Source organism: Echiichthys vipera (assembly GCF_963691815.1).
Source record: "Echiichthys vipera genome assembly, chromosome: 16".
In the NCBI taxonomy this organism is placed as follows: Eukaryota; Metazoa; Chordata; class Actinopteri; order Perciformes; family Trachinidae; genus Echiichthys; species Echiichthys vipera.
The window spans coordinates 18,417,425-18,435,220 of record NC_139841.1 but is presented as its reverse complement, the minus strand read 5'-3'; the positions used below and the strand labels follow the sequence as shown (position 1 = coordinate 18,435,220).

Sequence of the window (17,796 nt, the reverse complement as noted above, 5' to 3'; positions counted from 1 at the left end):
TTTGTCTGTGGGCTAATCAGATGTCTATTTTTATTATTATTAAGTGGTTACATCAATGAATTAAAGGCAAATGTGTTACTCATTTTTACTAATAAAAAAATCATAATAAGAAGAAAGAGTCTATTCAGAGAAAAACGCACTTCAAACTTCCTTTAAAAAAAAAGAACAAACTGGTGTCTCTGTTAAACAGGCTTTTCTACCCACAGTCAGACACAAACTCAGTTAATCGTCAGAGTCACAGCTAGTGCAGCTAATGACTTATGCTCATTGACTCTGGGTACCTTCTGGTTTTACCACATCATTCCTGCTGTCATTTGCAGGAATGAAGCTGAGCCACTCCCCTGACCTTACCTGTGTGTGTGTGCTTGCATGCCTTCAGGGGTAGTGGGCGTGGACCGAGACCTCTCAGGTGTCTCTGAGCCCTGAGTCGTCTGCCAATCACAATGTGCCTTTTCTTTCCTCCTCTTTGTTGCCACTCTCCAACTCTCCCCCCCTTTTCTTTTTTTTGCCACAGCCATACCCGCTGGGAGAGGAACAGGACAGAGGGAGACTGTATTCTGATCTCGAGCTATCCAAAATGGACAGGACGCATGAAGAAGAAGAAGGAGGAGGAGGAGGACCTGGTCCAGACTAGGACATGTGACTTGCATGCGTCGTTATGTGACACCCCAGACTGAAACTCTGCTTGGCTTAAAAGAGCGTGAATGTGAGTCTTGTTTGTTGTGCACAGCAGTTTCAGACATGATCATGTTTTTGTAGGCTTGTGTGTGTGTGTGTGTGTGTGTGTGTGTGTGTGTGTGTGTGTGTGTGTGTGTGTGTGTGTGTGTGTGTGTGTGTGTGTGTGTGTGTGTGTGTGTGTGTGTGTGTGTGTGTGTGTGTGTGTGTGTGTGTGTGTGTGTGTGTGTGTGTGTGTGTGTGTGTGTGTGTGTGTGTGTGTGTGTGTGTGTGTGTGTGTAAATATGCTCATGACAGCAGTATAAACACAGTATAACACAGCGGTGTGTCTTTCCCTCCCACAAGACTTAAAACCTCACAAGCCAGTTGATCATATGATGCTGCTTTAAAGACCCTGGAGGGGGTAAGTCATGCTTTACAGTTGAATAGATTCCAACTAATGAGATTTTCTTTTAGCTCTTTGTGGTTTTAAAATGTTCAAAGTCACGTCTGTGCCATGCTCTGCTATCAGTACTAGTAATGAATGACACAGGGAGTGTTTATCCTTTATTTCTATTATTATAGCTACACACACAAGTCAATTTACAACTTTGGCGTTACCTACTGCGGCTGTGTTCCTCTTTTTATTTGGTCTTCTCTGGTATGTTTTTATATTTTTACTTCTCCTTTAATATTGTGTTAAAAATTCTCTCTTAAGCCAGTAGTGTGCTGTTTAAACTTCCCATGCATTGTGCACAACTTCTCCTGGTATTCCCCAGTTATGTTTGAGTGACGTGAGGCTGGAAGTATCATGAGTTATCTTTGTTTTCTATTTGAGGAAGGTGAAAAAGAGTTTCTCCCACAGTCATCTTAGCATTTCTTCTACAGTATTATCATCGACAATGGTGCAAAAAATAACATCAGACACACACACACACACACACACACACACACACACACACACACACACACACACACACACACACACACACACACACACACACCCACACACACACACACACACACACACACACTAACACACACACTCAGAGGATTACATTTGTAGTAGTAGTTTATCGTCCTCAAGGGAGACAATAGTGCTTTAAAAAGGGTGCTGCGTTAAATTTAGGTTTCATTATCTCCACATACTGTCTTATTCATTTAACAGATCATCGTTTTTGTTAATCTTTCTTTACTCTCGTACATGTACTGTAGCAGGCGCTGCACCCTGACAGGAACTGAGAAGTGAGCACCCACACAGGAAATGTGGTCAAGGTCTGTCCCGGATGTTGGTTGCATGACGTGAATAGAATTATGATGATAGACAGAGAAGTATAGAAATCATTTTTCTTTTCTAAAAGTATGGAAGGTGAAGATGAGATTAAATCAAAGATAACGTTAGACAGAAGAGAATAAGATATGAGGTGTGATATTTTAACTGTGTTCGTCAACAGGACATGTTCTGCACATGTTTGTGTTGACAACACACAGTTTAAATTAGGACTCTTGTGTGGTTTCTTTTATCCTTTGCCCAGAGTCACCATGCAGTGTGCTGATAAAATGATAAACACAGGATTCAAGCAGTTAAACCGCTCTCCAAAAACAGACCCTCAACCCCACCCTCTGCCTCTTTCTTAATCCACACCATACGCCTCTATCTCTCTTTCTCATTCTCACTCGTTCTCTCCTGCTCGGCTGATTTTCTGTCTGTGGTCAGGAAGTACAAGCGTGCTTTTGTGACATTTCACCAAAAGTCTATTGCAGTGCACACCTGCAGTGGCACTCCTAGAAGTTAAAAACAATTGACAAATGAAAACCAAAAAGACAGAAACGTTCTCCAGACTGGATTATGTTCACTTACAAGTGGTGAGTGTTTGTAGTATTTTTGTGCTTCCAAAGTCGTAAATTATTTTGTTGTAGTTTTGTTTTTGTGTCGTGTGTAATTTAAAATGCGTTCTTCAGAAGTTCTAAATATACTTTCTCACTGAGGAATAGCCAAAACGCAATCAATGAATCATCACTACAACACGAATACAGTATAGTAGAGTTTTATGAATGTCTTTTTTGTCTGTGGGCTAATCAGATGTCTCTCCTGGAGGTTTCCCAGAAATATTATCAAAACAATTAAGCATTTGTTCTTACACGTTGTTGCGGCTTCCAAAATTCAAATGGCTTTAGATGAGATGTGGTAAAATACTTTTGAACTTTAATGTTTTTTTTCTCTTGTCATAGATCTGTGAACGGTACCATTGGAGGTTGTAACATGCTTCAGAATTTCACATTTATGGGATCTTACAAAATGATCACCCTTCATGCGGCAGCGGAGGACATTTCGTAGCGAAGCCACATTAACGTCATCTTTCACCAAACCCACAACACGACCCAACAACGGAACTGACTGACATACTTGCTAATGGAGGAGGAAAGCTTGTGCTCCTCTCTGCCAGATGTTACACATTCAGGCCTTCAGCAGCCTCAACGAGAGTCATGGACCTCCGTCGACCACGAGTACATCAATGGAGAGCAGGAGACCATGGTGTGGGGCGACACAGAGGTGCAGGTCAACCAGGCACACGGGACAGATCAACTCCATGTCTCCGGACGAGAGACTCCAGAGGAGACAGAACAGTGGGAGCAGATAATATGGCCAGTGCGCCCCATGACCTGTACCAGTCCTCCGCTTTCCTTTGCCACAGTGCAATGGGACATGCCTGATCCCTCTGCAGAGACACCTTCGCTCATGACTGACAGCAGCTCGGCCAATGAGCCGGACTCTGGTGGCGTGACGAGCGCAGACACCACTTCCCTGTCAGTTCACCAATCTCAATACAGAAATGCTGAGCTTTTCATGCAGGAGGGCAGAGGGGAAGAAGATGGGTTTGATTCACGGCTTCCAAACTCAAATCTAGAGTGGACAGGAAACGGCTCTCAGGTAGGTCCTGTATGTGAGGTTGTGATGTTGTCATGCTGCCATTATTTAGAATTTTGTCTATTTCTGTGTGTTTTCTGTGCGCATATACTCCTTCAGAAGGTTTCCTGTGTCATTAACCCTTCACTGGGCACCAACTTGACTCACCACCTCAGTCTTTATCCCTTGAGAAGACGTGTTTGAGTTACTGTAGTAGGTTGAACAGAGGTGGGAGATAGAGTGGACATAATGTTGGTCAGATGAGGCTCAGAATCACAAGCTTTTCTCGTACAACTCGTGTTCATGATCAATGGCCTGTGTTGCAATTTTTCAGCCATGTGATGCTGCAGATGTGCAAGAGCCGCCGACACAGGAAAGGGAAGATCCACAGCGTGAGCCGTCAGACAGTAATAACGGTACGTATTACTCAGAAAGACAGTTCTAATCAGTTGTTGAATTAATCATTTCTTTTCCATTCGGTGCTCACTTTGAGAGTTTATGATTCTTGGTTTCTGGAGTTTCTGTAATGCTTATGGCCTGCTCATGGTTTTCACCCTGATGTTCACTATCTTCTTCAAAAAATCTTCCAGAAATCTCACTGAGGACAGACTCAGAAGAAGAAGAAGAAGAAGAAGAAGAAGAAGAAGAAGAAGAAGAAGGAGGAGAAGAGGAGGGGCACTCAGAAACGTCACATCCTGTTGAAACTGTGGACTTAGTTGATATTTTTGAAGAGACTGGTGTCTCAAAAGACATAGAAGACAGTTTTGTGGATTTAGAACCAGAACAGGAACAGGAGGAGCCTGGCGTTCTGCTGACTGGATGGGGAGACTCAGAGGAAGAGCAAACTTCAGCGAATGGTGTTGTGAGTGAGGAGGAAGGTGAGGGAGAAGAGCAGGAGCAGATAAACCTGTCCTGTACTGAAGAAAGTGAAGAAGCGAAAGCTGTCATCTGTCTGAGTGATGTGTGAGTATCACAGACTTACGTAACATAAGAAAGGGGAAGTGTGTATGAACAGCAAATGCTTCCGGTATATTTTTCGTGTCATAGTATAATGTGCTATTATAACAACCAGAATGCATATTTCATCCATACTTTGTAGGAAGCTTCGTGCAGAGCCACTACAAACTGATGATACTGGACCAACCGTAAACCCAGATGAGCTAACTGATCTGCAGCAGTCTGAGCTTTTGGAGGAAAGTCAGCACTCAGGGACTGAAGACGACATAGAGGTACTAGAGCGGTTACATGAAGATTCCGCAGGTCAGACTGAAGAGCCAGAAATGTGTGAAGACGTGGATCAGAACATAGACCCTGGACAGTCAGAGGCTGTGGACGACAACGCAGAACCGTCAGTGCAGGCGGCACATAACGCAGAGAGGACAGTTGACATACACGAGATAGTAGAACTGACAGAAAAGCTGGAGGTGACAAGTGGTTTAGAGCAACAAGATTGTTACCAAACGGCATCACAGGACGTAGAGCTGCCACTACAGTCCGAACACGCCGGGTCCGAGCAGCTTGAGATGACAGAAGAGTCAGAGCAGATCCAAGCAGAGGTGTCACAAGACTCCGGCCAGTCAGGACAGTCACAACATCGGGAACAGGCGCCAGAGATGGAACTGACGGAAGAATCAACCGAACCTGAAACTGCGGTCCTGCCAGAGGACTCTACTCAGTCAGAGCAGACAGTTTGCGTTGAAGCTGAAGAACCCGCAGTGGCAGAGCAGCAAGAACAGACGGAGCCATCAGAGCAGAATGAGCAGACTGCGCAAACGGCCGACTCGTCTCAGCCAGCGCCGCCTGAGCATCTTGCGCAGCCAGAGACAGATGAGTCAGGAATAACGGAGCATCTGTCTGCTGAGACCGAGGTCGCACAGCAGGCAACAGACGCCGACTTCAATCAGGTGGACAAACAGGCTGAGACGTCACATCAGGGTGAAGAAGTAGGAGGTCCTGAGGATGGATCTGTGCAAACAGTTGTTGCAAACGGAGAACATCCCAAACCTACTGAGACAACAGTGCCTCATATGAATGGAGACGAGGTGAACAGAGAGATGGCCCGCCGTCTCGCTGAACGGCTGTATAAGTTGGATGGGATCCAACGTGTGGATGTGGTGAAGCACCTAGACAAAGAGTAAGAACATACTTTCTTTCTTTTAAACTCTATAAACAACTGACCAGTTGAGCTGCAGCTCCAATGGTTTTCTGTGGAGGAGCTTTACAAAGGGTCACATATTGTCAAAAGTGAGATTTCCAAGATTTTTTTTTAATTAAAGAGCAGGTCAAGGTGTTATATAAATACTGTGAAAGTAGCAAAAGGCTCAATCCACAGAGAAATGCACACAGCCAGTGTTCAGAAACTGTGCCTTTAAACGATCCGTCAGGACTTCTGTACAATTGTGATGTCACAACTTTACTATATATAGGTTGAAAGTGCTGCTACAGTCATTCCCCGACTGTAATGCGAGCACAAATGGCAAAGACCCGGGCACGCTGATCAATCAGAGCAGACTGGGCTTTTACAGCAGGGGGTCTTAAAAAGACAGGCGCTAAAACGGAGCGTTTCAGACAGAGGGTAAATACAGGTATATTCAGACAGACAGTCATAGTATTCAGTCTGTACAGGAAGTGACAGAAGCACTCACATCCTGTTGGATCCGTTTCCGACCCCTATATCAGTTTATATCTCCTATTGTTTTGATTATGACAAAGTAGCCTATTTAAACGCTATATAGGTGTTCTGTTGCTGATGTTGATATACAATACATGTAGGGTATCTGTATAAAGATGTATTTATTTGACTACTTAACCTAAGCATCAGCCTCACAACATGTAGTCTGTTAACAGAGTGAACCTTCAAGTCAGACAAATTATATCACAATCTAATAATGACAGAAAGTCTTTGCTACAAAACCACAGACATGGAGAGTCTAACAAAAGATGCTATTCAGGTGCATCATGGGAAGTGAAGGATCCAGTATTTACACATCCAGTAAATGTGTACATCTTTTTGGACCTTTTTGATAGTTTGGGTTGACTGAAATGAACCCGTTCCTCTATATGCTTGGCCATCATATTCATATTCAAGACCAATATTCCTACCTGCAATACTGGCAAGATATGAAGTTATAGATACTTTATTTGTTTTCTCTACTGACCCAGAAAAACGTCTTCAGGTATAAAACAGATTATATCATTTCTAAGAAATAAAGGGGTCATAACACTGATACAGAATGTGTTTTTTCTCTGTTAAGCAATGACTTCAGCCGTGCTGTCGGGGAGGAATACCTCAAACTCTTTGACTTCACCGGGCAAGTTCTCGATCATGCCCTGAGGTGAGAATGACGGAGTTGGAGCTCGGATTTCACGCAGTGACAGCTCTCACAAAACACGCTCGCAAAACCTATTGTAATCCTTTTCCTTGTTCTCTCTCTCTCTCTCTCTCTCTCTCTCTCTCTCTCTCTCTCTCTCTCTCTCTCTCTCTCTCTCTCTCTCGCACGCTCTTAGATCATTTCTGAAAGTGGTGATACTGATAGGAGAGACCCAGGAGAGAGAGCGCGTGCTGCAGCATTTCGCCTGCCGCTTCCATCAGTGCAACCCTGACTCCTTTACCTCTTCAGGTCAGCCTCATTAATGGTTTACTTTTTTGTTTTCTGCTCAAAAATACAGCGCTCACGTGTGACAGATGAATGTGTCATTTTCCCTCTTTGTTATTTTTTTAACATCCTCAGAGTCTGTGTTGGCTCTCACATGTGCTTTGATGCTTCTCAACACCGACTTGCATGGACAGGTGGGACACATTTACGACTACATCTTAGGATTTGTCCTGACGTGGCACTGTGTTGCTAAATTATCTCTGTGAGACATTTAATTATACGTTTTGTGTGTTAACAGAATGTAGGGAAATCCATGTCCTCGTCTAAATTCGTGTCCAACCTGGACGGGATGAATGAAGAAGAAAACTTCAGCAAGGACCTCTTGAAGGTATTTACTGTCCCTTTTTTTATCCCCCAGAAAGCAAAGTCAAATCATGATTAGTGAAAATAATTTAACATTTTCCTCTCCTTCTACGTTGCAGAGTCTTTACAATTCCATAAGGAGCGAGCCACTGGAGTGGGCTGTGTAAGTGCAGCTCACATAAACACCGTCATGAAACAACATCTGTTCATTCTTCACTCTTCACATATATCATATCTCACACATTTTAAAGTGACGAGGAGGAGTTGAAGAGCTCCGTGTTGGCGGACGAGGACGCAGGAGAAGACGCGCCGCAGCGTTCGAAGGCCAACCCCTTCCAGGACATTCCTCATGACAAAGCGGCCTCAGTGGTCAAACAGGGGTTCCTCCAGAGAAAGATCCACGCCGACATTGACGGCAAACGCAGTGAGTGAGACACAAACATCCGTCTTGTTTATTTTGCCTTTATTTAATCAGGATTTAAATCATCCTATCTCAGGGTAGGGCGTTAACATTATAATGAACTAAGGATTTCGGATGTTTGGCGTTGTTACAGTGTTTGAAATGTAAAAGTACGTGTTTGTAAAAGAAATAAGGCCAGCTGGCAACAGAAAACATCAAGTATGTTCCTAAAGAATTATCCTAAAGACAGTCATCATTTTATACAAATGTCCATTTTTAAAGGTAACCACTCAGTTTGGAAAACATAGTGGTATACGATGGAAAATGTTTATATGTATGAAAGACCTTAGAAGGCAGGTCAAATGAGATGTTGTGAGGTTTAATGTTTTAATTCAAACTCTTTGTGTTTACGCTTAGATTTTTATTTGATTATATTATTTCCCTTATTGATTGTTGATCGTTGAACACGTTGGTGGGCGGGGCGAGGCCAGTATTTCTCAATGAGGGAGAAAGAGTAGATGTACTTCCAGCCGCTTCGCTGAGTTTTTTTTTTACTTTCTATGTAAAAACCATGTTAGACAAAATATTAATGACGGCAGAGTAGTTTTTACAGACTTCAAAAGTAGGAAGTAATGCACTGAATCTGATAGAAAGTGAGTTTTGATAACACAGTTGACAGCAAGTACTCTCATAAGAACTATCGGTGGGTTAGCATTCATGCCAGTTAAATAAATAAAGAGATTTTGTTAAATTTCAACATTTAGAGTTGAGATACTTCTCTAGGCAGCTTCAGCTCTTTTTTATTTGATGGACTCTGCGTTTGATAGTTGGTTGTTAAGTTCTCATTTGTAACGAGTGGCCTTTGTCATGGAGGGCTTTTATATCAGTGCCGTGTTATCTTAATGCTGTGTGTTTCTGTGTGGCAGCTCCGTGGGGGAAGAGAGGCTGGAAGACTTTCTACGGTGTGCTGAGGGGAATGGTCCTTTACTTACAGAAGGTCAGTCACTCAGCTTTTGCTTTTTCAGCATTATTCGGTGTGATTCTCTACAGCAGTCGATGTCATTATTAACAGTTTGATTCCCTACAGTAAAGATAATTTAGTGTCTTTGTGCATGTGTGTGTCAGGATGATTACAGGAAAGATCAGCCGATGAGCGAGGAGGTGGTGAGCGTGCACCACTCTCTGGCCGATCAGGCCGCCAACTACACCAAGAAGCCCCACGTCTTCCGTTTGCAGACGGCCGACTGGAGGGTTTTCCTCTTTCAGGCCTCGTAAGTCACCGCGGTGTGATTATGTGTGTTTGTGTCAAAGAGTTGGACGGTCAGGGTCACATTTTTTTCCCCCTGTCAGATCCAAAGTGGAGATGTATTCATGGATCAGCCGCATCAACCTGGTGTCGGCTCTTCACTCCTCGCCCCCGTTCCCCGCCGCCGTCGGCTCTCAGAGAAGGTTCTTCAGACCGATCCTCCCCTCGTCGCAGTCTGCTCAGACTCTGGTACACACTCATACTTCTCTTTCTCAGTGACAATTTACTGTAATGTTATTATGATATTATCCTTATACAGTAATCACAAGTATTTGTTCTGTATAAATGTATTTTTTCAGTACTTTTAAACTATTCGTTTAAGTGTAAAACTGCACATTTTATTGAGTAGACTATCCCAGCCCGACTGTGCCTTTTTTATATTAATGCCAAGCCATTATATGAACTGCTCCAAACATTACTGTACAAATTATTAATGAACCCGTGTTATGACTTTGAATCTAGCTCAGGTTTTGCCTCAAAAGCCGACTTCAACTCCAAGATGAACAGTGGTCACTATGGTTACATGTAACAATTACATAATGATCATAAATGCTAAAGTTTGTCTATTATCTAGCAATGCAAGCCAACAGTAGCCTCTATGAACTAATGGTCATAATAGACCACATAAGGCTGTAGCAGCAAAACCTGAGTGTAGTGAATTGAGCTAATTTTCTCACTTTAAAAATAAATCTGTCTGTCTTTACATGTTTGGATGATTTCTATATTATCTTTGAAATTAAGGAAGAAACAAATCTCTCAAAATGCAGTTTTATTGCAACTTACAGTAGATAACAGTTAATGCAGTGCAGAAATGAAGCACATGATGCCCATTTACCATGATACACATGAACGTTTGTGTACCTCCTCAGCTGGAGTAAGACAGTGACATTCTTTCTATCTGATCCCCAGCAGGATTTGCATGAAGTCTTTTATCTGTGCTACTGCTCTTTCCATTGTGCAGGAGCGTCAGCTGCAGTCTCATGCAGGAATGCTTGAGTCCTTCAAAGCGGACTTGTTGTACCTGCAGCAAAACCTGCCAGAGGGGAAAAAGGCCAAAGCCAAGGAGCTGGAGGAGCAACGCATCAGAGCGGAGTACCTGCAGCGTGAGGTATTGAAAGCACAGTGAGTGAAAGCGTGTGCGTGAGAGTGCAAAAAGGACACCCGAGTGACCCTGTGTCTCTTCAAACTCCACAGATGTGTCGCTATGAGATCTATATCCAGGTGCTGGAGGCCTGGAAGAGCGTGACGAAGATAAGCAATGGCAGGCTGAGCATCGCAGACCTGAACCAGTTTGATAAAGCAGTGTGTGCAGGCTCTGTTGGAGAGGAAGAGGAGGATGAAGGCGGGCTGAAAAAGTCCCACTCAAGCCCTTCCCTGGACCTGGAGATAGCAACCCCGGTGACGGTGATCAAAGTCAGACGCAACATTTCAGAAAGACGGACTTATCGCAGGACCATCATTCCTCGGTGGGTTAAAGAGGCCTGACAGGTGTTTTATGATCACATTTATAAACTTCTGCTGTAACCTCATGGGACTCTAGTTTGTGAAAGCACTGAGCAGAGACGCAGAGAAACACCAGAGTCATATCTGAGGCAAGTTAATGTTTTGTTTTAGAGTTTTTCTGTATTTTTTATGTCGTGCACAAAAATAAACCTCAGGGAATCCAAAACCCTCAGTCTCTCTCAGGATAGAAAGCGGTAACCTGATTCATTTGTTAAGTGACTCAAATTGTCTGGACCTAATTTATTTAGTTTTGTTGTACTCAAAACAGTGCAAATTTGCCTCCATGTGTTAGTTTTAATTTGTGCAAAATGTGCCTTTAAAATGTAAACCACTAGAGGGTGCCGTAGTCCTGCAGAACTCTGAGTGAATGAAGGGAGACAGGATGGATGTGCTGTTTTGTTTTTTTAAAAGAATCCGTATTGCACTTTTATTGTTTGTGTATAATATGTTGATGCAATTGTTACATTTTGTTTTGCAAATGAAGGGTTTGTTTCCAAAATGTTATGTTTTTCTTCTCTTTGGGGAAAAATTTAATGTTACTTCCGTTCCTCATTCAGTATGAGCAGACAATATACAACAGGGTCAGTGGGAACACTTTTTTTTTTTTCACTTTTTCAAAAAAGTAAGAATTGGAACATTTTAAGATCCTCAACCTTGCCGTATTCTGTTATTGTTGCTTTTTTCCTGCAAATATCTGCTTTATTATTAATATCCAAACACAGTGTATCTTTATTCCATGAAACCGACCTCAGACGATGAAGGCTTTTAAAATATTATTCACAGGTGAGAGTTGCAGACTGATCAAAGATCAAATCAAATGAGTTCAATTGATCAGAAGATCTAGTTGCTTGTGTTTTTTTTTTTTAAATAATGGGATTTCCTGGGTAACGATTACTTTACAGCGATTTTTCCAAATAGTGAATGTCTAAAAATGAATGATTCTCATTACATGTCACGTCAATTACAAAAGAGAACAGAGGACCTGGAAGTGTGTGTGTGTGTGTGTGTGTGTGTGTGTGTGTGTGTGTGTGTGTGTGTGTGTGTGTGTGTGTGTGTGTGTGTGTGTGTGTGTGTGTGTGTGTGTGTGTGTGTGTGTGTGTGTGTGTGTGTGTGTGTGTGTGTGTGTGTGTGTGTGTGTGTGTGTGTGTGTGTGTGTGTGTGTGTGTGTGTGTGTGTGTGTGTGTGTGTGTGTGTGTGTGTGTGTGTGTGTGTGTGTGTGTGTGTGTGTGTGTGTCTGATCGTTCTCAGTGGCACGGGCCCCATTTTGTTCTCTTTGAGCCTGACATGTTGAGCAGCGGTCGACCTGGGGCGGTCAACAATAAGAGCAGGATGTCTTGAATTAAGCTCCCTCAGTCCCAACTCCAAACACACACACACACACACACACACACACACACACACACACACACACACACAGAGGAATGTGAGGTGACAATAGGAAACGCAATGAAGAACACAGACAATACAGACAGGGACTTTTTGAGTGTCTGAATTGGATTAAGGCACAGGACAAGTGAACGTTTTTTTACTGAAGCTGAAGTGTTGAGATTTATTTAACACTTTTCCCCTCCTGGACAGACACCGGGTGAAGCTTACAGATCATCTATGGTGCTCGGTAACGTGATAATGTTCCACTTCTTGTCCTATGAATGGAAGCAGCCTCCATTCATTCACAGGAATAACAACAGCTCATTAAGATAAAGTCAGATTCTGCAGATGAGGGTGACTGATGGGCCGTATGAGTGACAGGGGCCCGGGGCCGTCATAGCACCTTGAGAGGCGACGCTGAAAGGCGACGCCATCCCGGCTAACCTACATGCTCTCGGGCCTGTGACGAAATGTTATGGCAAGAGGCAGCCATTAGGGCCTTCAGATCAAATTGAAATGTTTAATAATGTTCTGGAGGTGCTTGTTGTGCACCAGCGTCACACAGGAGCTCTCAACCAAAAGCTCCTTCTCACATGGCCTGTGGACCATGACTTCAACCGTGGTGGTGGCCTTGTTTTGGAGTGCCATCTCTCTCCTCCTCTCCAACAACAATAATGACCGGCTGGAGCAGCAGGGGCTGCATTAGCTGCTGGGTTCAGAGGGCATCCTTCCCAAGGAATTGGCCTGTTTTTGTTCCATCTGCGCCACTCCATTCTCGAGCTTTGTGCGACTCAGTCAGGCCTGGGTGGGTAATTAAAAAGGCAAGAGCTCAAGTTGTGATCATTAGGGGCTTGTCCTGCATGGGCTCCAAAAAAAAAAGACCACGACACGTAAGGTCATCCTTTTTCCGCTTTCCTCCCCCCTTATGCATAACGTTGCTTTGAACATTGCTCAGCATAGATCTGCAAATATAAGCACCTGCAAACACTGCCAGCAAACATAAACCGTACTGTAAACACTCACATTCATCCCTGGGATTTTTTTTTTCCTGCCCTCAATGCTCCTCCTGACGCACATTCTCCATCTGCTGCTGACGCCTCGCACGCTCTACTTGTTACATTTTATCTCTCCTCCGCACTAACACTTGATTTCTCCCACTCTGGCTTTTGAAAAAAAAAAGCATTTTTGTCTCCCTCGTGGACCCCCCCCCCCTCCCCCCTCCATCCTTCGCTCTCAACTGCTGCTGTTGTGATTTCTGCGTCCAGGGCCCTCGAAGCCTCTCTGTGGTCCTCTCAGGGGTTTTGTTTTTCCACTCAGACCCCCTTTGCCTCTTTCACTGAGACACTAACTAATACCAAGCGTCCACTTGTACCAGACATCTCCTATACTTTTGGACTAATGCCGTCAATATATTTGGTTTCCATATGAGTGTAATTTACAATGGGAAGTGATCTTCTTTTATTGCGGTCATTTGATTTGAAAGAAATGGGAGGCACCGAAGAAAAACATCCTTATCCCTCGCAGACTGCACTCATTAGTGTTGCTTCTCTCATGGCCAGACATTTTCATTTTATTTGCCTATCAGACCCAAACATGGATCACTCTTTAGATTTCATCAGAGCCGACCCTTCATACCCCTTTTACAAATGCTGGCCTTTTGTAGCAAAGGAGCCTCTCATTGAGAGAGTTAAGGCAAGTGCCTTGCTTAAGGGCATTTAAACGCATGACCTCTTTTTGCCCTCTCTCTCCTCTCCCACACACACACACTCTGACAACACTCCTCGGGCACAGACTCAGTGGCTTTCAACATGCAGGACAAACATACCAGTCGTCGCTCCACGGGTTAATTCAATGTATAGAGTGGAGCAAGAATGCTTGTGATGTAATCTCCTCCATCTAATCTCAGTTCATCTTTCAACTCGAAACAGGAATCAGTTTCAACTATGAATATTTGCATAGATTAATAATATCTAACCCATGGTTCAATTCAAGGATAAAACTGCATTATAGAGATGTGTGTGTGATGCTGAATGAGCTGTGTGTGTGTGTGTGACTCCCCCGGCCTCCACAGGTCAGCCCTGTCCCTCAGGGCAGTACCTGATACCTGGCAGATTTTATCCACCTCCATGTGTGTGTATAGTGTTGAATGTGTATGCTCTTTGAAAGGTGCGTTTTTCTTGATGTCTTCCAGTCAATAGCAGCTTCCTGCCTTCAGGGCACAGGACTGTGTTGTTTAATAGGCTGGTTGGACACAGGGCACCTGTGTTTCCTCCCTCTGCCTGAGACACAGAAACACCCTCTGTTTGACCACTTTGCTATGTTTGACTGGCGCATTTGTTCCAGGCGCATTATGGTTAAAGGTGGAGGAGATTAGGTAGCTTGTTGAAATTTGAGGAAGGTGTTGTCATTTGAAGTCCACACAGGTGTTTTGAGGCTTTTTTTTTGGCCAAAATGTCTCTTATACTAACATTGGATCACTCAGTCCACCACTTTGGTCCAGACTGAGATATCTTAACATTTGTTTGGTGGACATTTGTTGTCCCGGGAGGATGAATCCTAAAGTTTCTTTATCCTATGACTTGTCATCTATTGCCACTGTCAGTTACCCAGTGAATACCCTATAAGTCTTTCAATCCGTACAACCACAAATCCTAAATATAAATACCTAAATGTAACAGTCACAGTTTTCTTTACATAGATAACTCCATCCATCCATCTTCGCTATCGCAGGTCACAGGGTGGCTGGAGCCCATCCCAGCTGACATCGGGCGTGAAGAGGGGTCCTGCACATAGAGACAAACAGAGACAGACAACCATCCACACTCACATTCACAGCTACGGGAAATTTAGAATCATCAATTAACATGTGCATGTTTTCGGACTGTGGGAGGAAGCCAGAGAACCCACGCAGACACGGAGAGAACATGACCTCTTGCACAGAAGGGCCCCAGTCGGGATTCCAACCAGAAACCCTCTTGCTGTGAGGCGTGACGCAGCACATAGATAGCTCGTGTATGTAAATTAATAAAGCCAATGTTGACTTTTGGTTTCACACGGGACATCAACAGCAGCCTCCTGAGTGAAAGTCTTGTGTTTGTTTGATCAATCCATCCAACCCAAACTCCACCCTACGCAGACTTTGTTGCATTTTTCTACTACGTCACCTGATTTCTTCCTTTGCTCCCATCATAATTAGCTACTGCCACTGGAGGTCACAGTCAAAATAAACGTAATATGGGTCATAAAAAGATGCTTGTACCAACAACCATGGGGAGGTCACTCTTGAAATATCTCAACATTTACTGGATGGGTTAGGACAAAATATTCTTTAGTCATTCATGGTTCCCAGAGGATGAATCCAACTGACTCTGGTGATCTCACTTTTCCTCTAGCGCCACCACGAGGTCAACACTTGTTGTATTTTTAGACAAATGTCTTGACAGCTATTGATTGTTTTGCTTGGAGGTTCATCTTTTGTCCTTGGAAACAGGAAAGGTTGAGTCGCAAACTAACATGTATTTTCCACTGAGGAAGGTCATGAGATGTGGCTGAAAGCTGGAAAGTTGTCTGGTTAAACCATTTTCGATTGTTGATTGGATGAATTGTAACAATTTTGGGGATCTCTTCAGCCTCAACTGTACTTTAATGTCTACATTTATGGCGCATTGTATGTGAACAACACACAAGTAAACAAAGGCTGTTTTCCTTCACTGTTCGTTCATATTACTGAGAAAAGTAAAGCACTGCAATAAGTGTTTAATGCACGTATTTATAACAGTAGAAATTGCGTACGGTGCAAAAAAGGAAATCCTGTGACATCGTATAAGAGCGCTTAACTCCACGTAGGCAGGTGGGTCAGGGTGTTGAATGGCTCGGAAAACACAGGACTTTAACCCAGGGGACCGCTGTTCATGTACCGGAAGTTCTAAACCAAACCACAGCTTTTTTTTCTAATCCTAATCAAGTCGTTTTTCTAATTTCTAGATTGAAGTGTGAAGAATGAGCAAAGAGAGCTCGCAAGATCATTTAAAATTCTGCACACATTGATAACCACTGCGGTATGTGGACAAGATTGTCAAGTTGTGGGTTTTGAAAAGAAATTGCTGGACACGTCTCCCACAACAACACATCTAAAGGTGTCAGTTGCAGCATACTGACACCTTCAGATGTGATATAAGTGTATGAAACCAAAAGGGAATGAGAAGCTGTTATGGACAAAGTCGACAACAGAATAAGAATATCACACTGCAAAGTATTCCAAGAAAAAGTGGATGGCTCAATGCAAAAAGACGACAAATGGTTCAAAACAATGAGCCAGGCTTCATCCAAAACAATTAACAAACAAGGTGATGGGTTCACTCACACAATCTGGTTTTCTGCAAAGGGCCACAAAGAAGCCTGAGCCGGGCGGGGCCCACACAGCAGCGCGGTTTGAAACAACAGCGTGTTCTGCAGCTCATTTGGACGGACAAATTTTGTCAGCCTACATAATACTTATTTGCCGGGCTGAATTTGTTGGCCCAGTGTCTCGGGCCCGGAGATAAGTGGAGAACTTTCCAGATGACTGGCGCAGGACAACCCCAACCCGTCATCCCCACTGATTGCCACACACTCCTCTGCTGCCTTTTTGGCAGCAATTTCTCCAGGGGCCCCCATTCTGTCTTTGAGTTTGTCCCCATAATGGTGATGGGACACATGCCTTCTCCTCCATCACACACACAGACACACACACACACACACACACACACACACACACACACACACACACACACACACGGACGGACACAGTGTTAGTATGGGTCTGTGTTAAATGTAGTAAGTCCCAGTCGCCCCGTCCTGCCAGCTTTGTCTGCCCTCAGCTGTTCCGGCCCGGTGCCTGTATTGTGCTGCCGGGCTCATTACCAGAAGCACTGTGGCCCGAAACCTCCTTGCTAATAGGCCCAGGGAGAGACCGAGAGGAGTTATTTCTGCTGTGGCTTGTGTGTAGCAGTGTAATGTTTTGTTTTTTACTCTTTTGGCAGAGAGACTGTTAATGTTTAACGTTAACTGCTGTTATTTCTCTGGCCGGCCCTCAGCTGGCAGAGGAATTTGAAACCGGGTTCAGTGAAAAGGTTTACCTCGTCGACTTGAAAGCTCCTCTGTATGTACGAGTGTATATGGATGTGTGTGTTTCTGCATGCCTGAGCAGGGAACTGGAAAAGAATGAGTGTCCAGTCAGTTGATGGGCTGTCTGGAGTGGTCCAGGCCACTTGGACAACAATGGGATGAAGTGCAGCTATTGTTTAAAGTTTACAGGGTGTGTACAGTAGTGCGGCTGCAGGAGAGGGATACAAAGAGAGGGGTGTAAAGAGGTGAGTCAGGAAAATGTTGAAATGTGAGGAGAGGGGAGGCTCGGAGAGGCAGAGAGAAAGAGAAGTGCATACTGTAAACAGAAAGACGTCAGGGCTGATCTTCATCAGCAGACAGACACCGCTCTGACCGAACTGATATTGAGGACTTTAAGTGATTCTCTCAAAAACCTTCATACAGTCTCATTCCAGAGTTATGTAATTAGGGTTGAGGGCTTCTTTAATGATGAATTAGGCCATGAACCACACAGAAGTTTGTGAACTGAGAATTACTGCAGAGGTTGCAGTGGTCTAATGAGACCAAACAGCATAAAACCAAGCACAGAAACTGGAACAGGAAGCGCACATTT

The 17,796-nt window shown here is 43.8% G+C and overlaps 1 protein-coding gene across 2 annotated transcripts; it reads left to right on the top strand.

The window, feature by feature from the left end:
• Nucleotides 1-544: 544 nt before the first annotated feature.
• On the top strand, nucleotides 545-11,222 carry LOC310958912 (uncharacterized protein). 2 transcript variants are annotated; one of them, XM_083930074.1, is made up of 17 exons: nucleotides 545-706; nucleotides 1,021-1,078; nucleotides 2,887-3,586; nucleotides 3,897-3,978; nucleotides 4,153-4,525; nucleotides 4,662-5,696; nucleotides 6,817-6,897; nucleotides 7,070-7,182; nucleotides 7,294-7,352; nucleotides 7,457-7,546; nucleotides 7,641-7,684; nucleotides 7,773-7,945; nucleotides 8,848-8,918; nucleotides 9,047-9,192; nucleotides 9,272-9,416; nucleotides 10,189-10,335; nucleotides 10,422-11,222. In XM_083930074.1, exons 3-17 carry the CDS (start codon nucleotides 3,068-3,070, stop codon nucleotides 10,710-10,712), a joined length of 3,369 nt encoding a protein of 1,122 aa, XP_083786200.1. In that variant the 5' UTR covers nucleotides 545-706; nucleotides 1,021-1,078; nucleotides 2,887-3,067; the 3' UTR covers nucleotides 10,713-11,222. The 2 variants fall into 2 exon arrangements, with proteins under 2 accessions (XP_083786200.1, XP_083786201.1); XM_083930075.1 differs by lacking the exons at nucleotides 545-706; nucleotides 1,021-1,078 and adding an exon at nucleotides 1,917-1,929.
• The last annotated feature ends 6,574 nt before the right edge of the window (nucleotides 11,223-17,796 follow it).

Excerpts from the sequence above, each read along its gene's own strand:
- LOC310958912 (XM_083930074.1), top strand. The coding sequence starts at position 3,068 with ATGGAGGAGGAAAGCTTGTGCTCCTCTCTGCCAGATGTTACACATTCA. Across the intron at positions 6,898-7,069 it reads GTTCTCGATCATGCCCTGAG|ATCATTTCTGAAAGTGGTGA; the intron begins GTGAGAATGACG and ends GCACGCTCTTAG. Across the intron at positions 9,417-10,188 it reads CGCAGTCTGCTCAGACTCTG|GAGCGTCAGCTGCAGTCTCA; the intron begins GTACACACTCAT and ends TCCATTGTGCAG.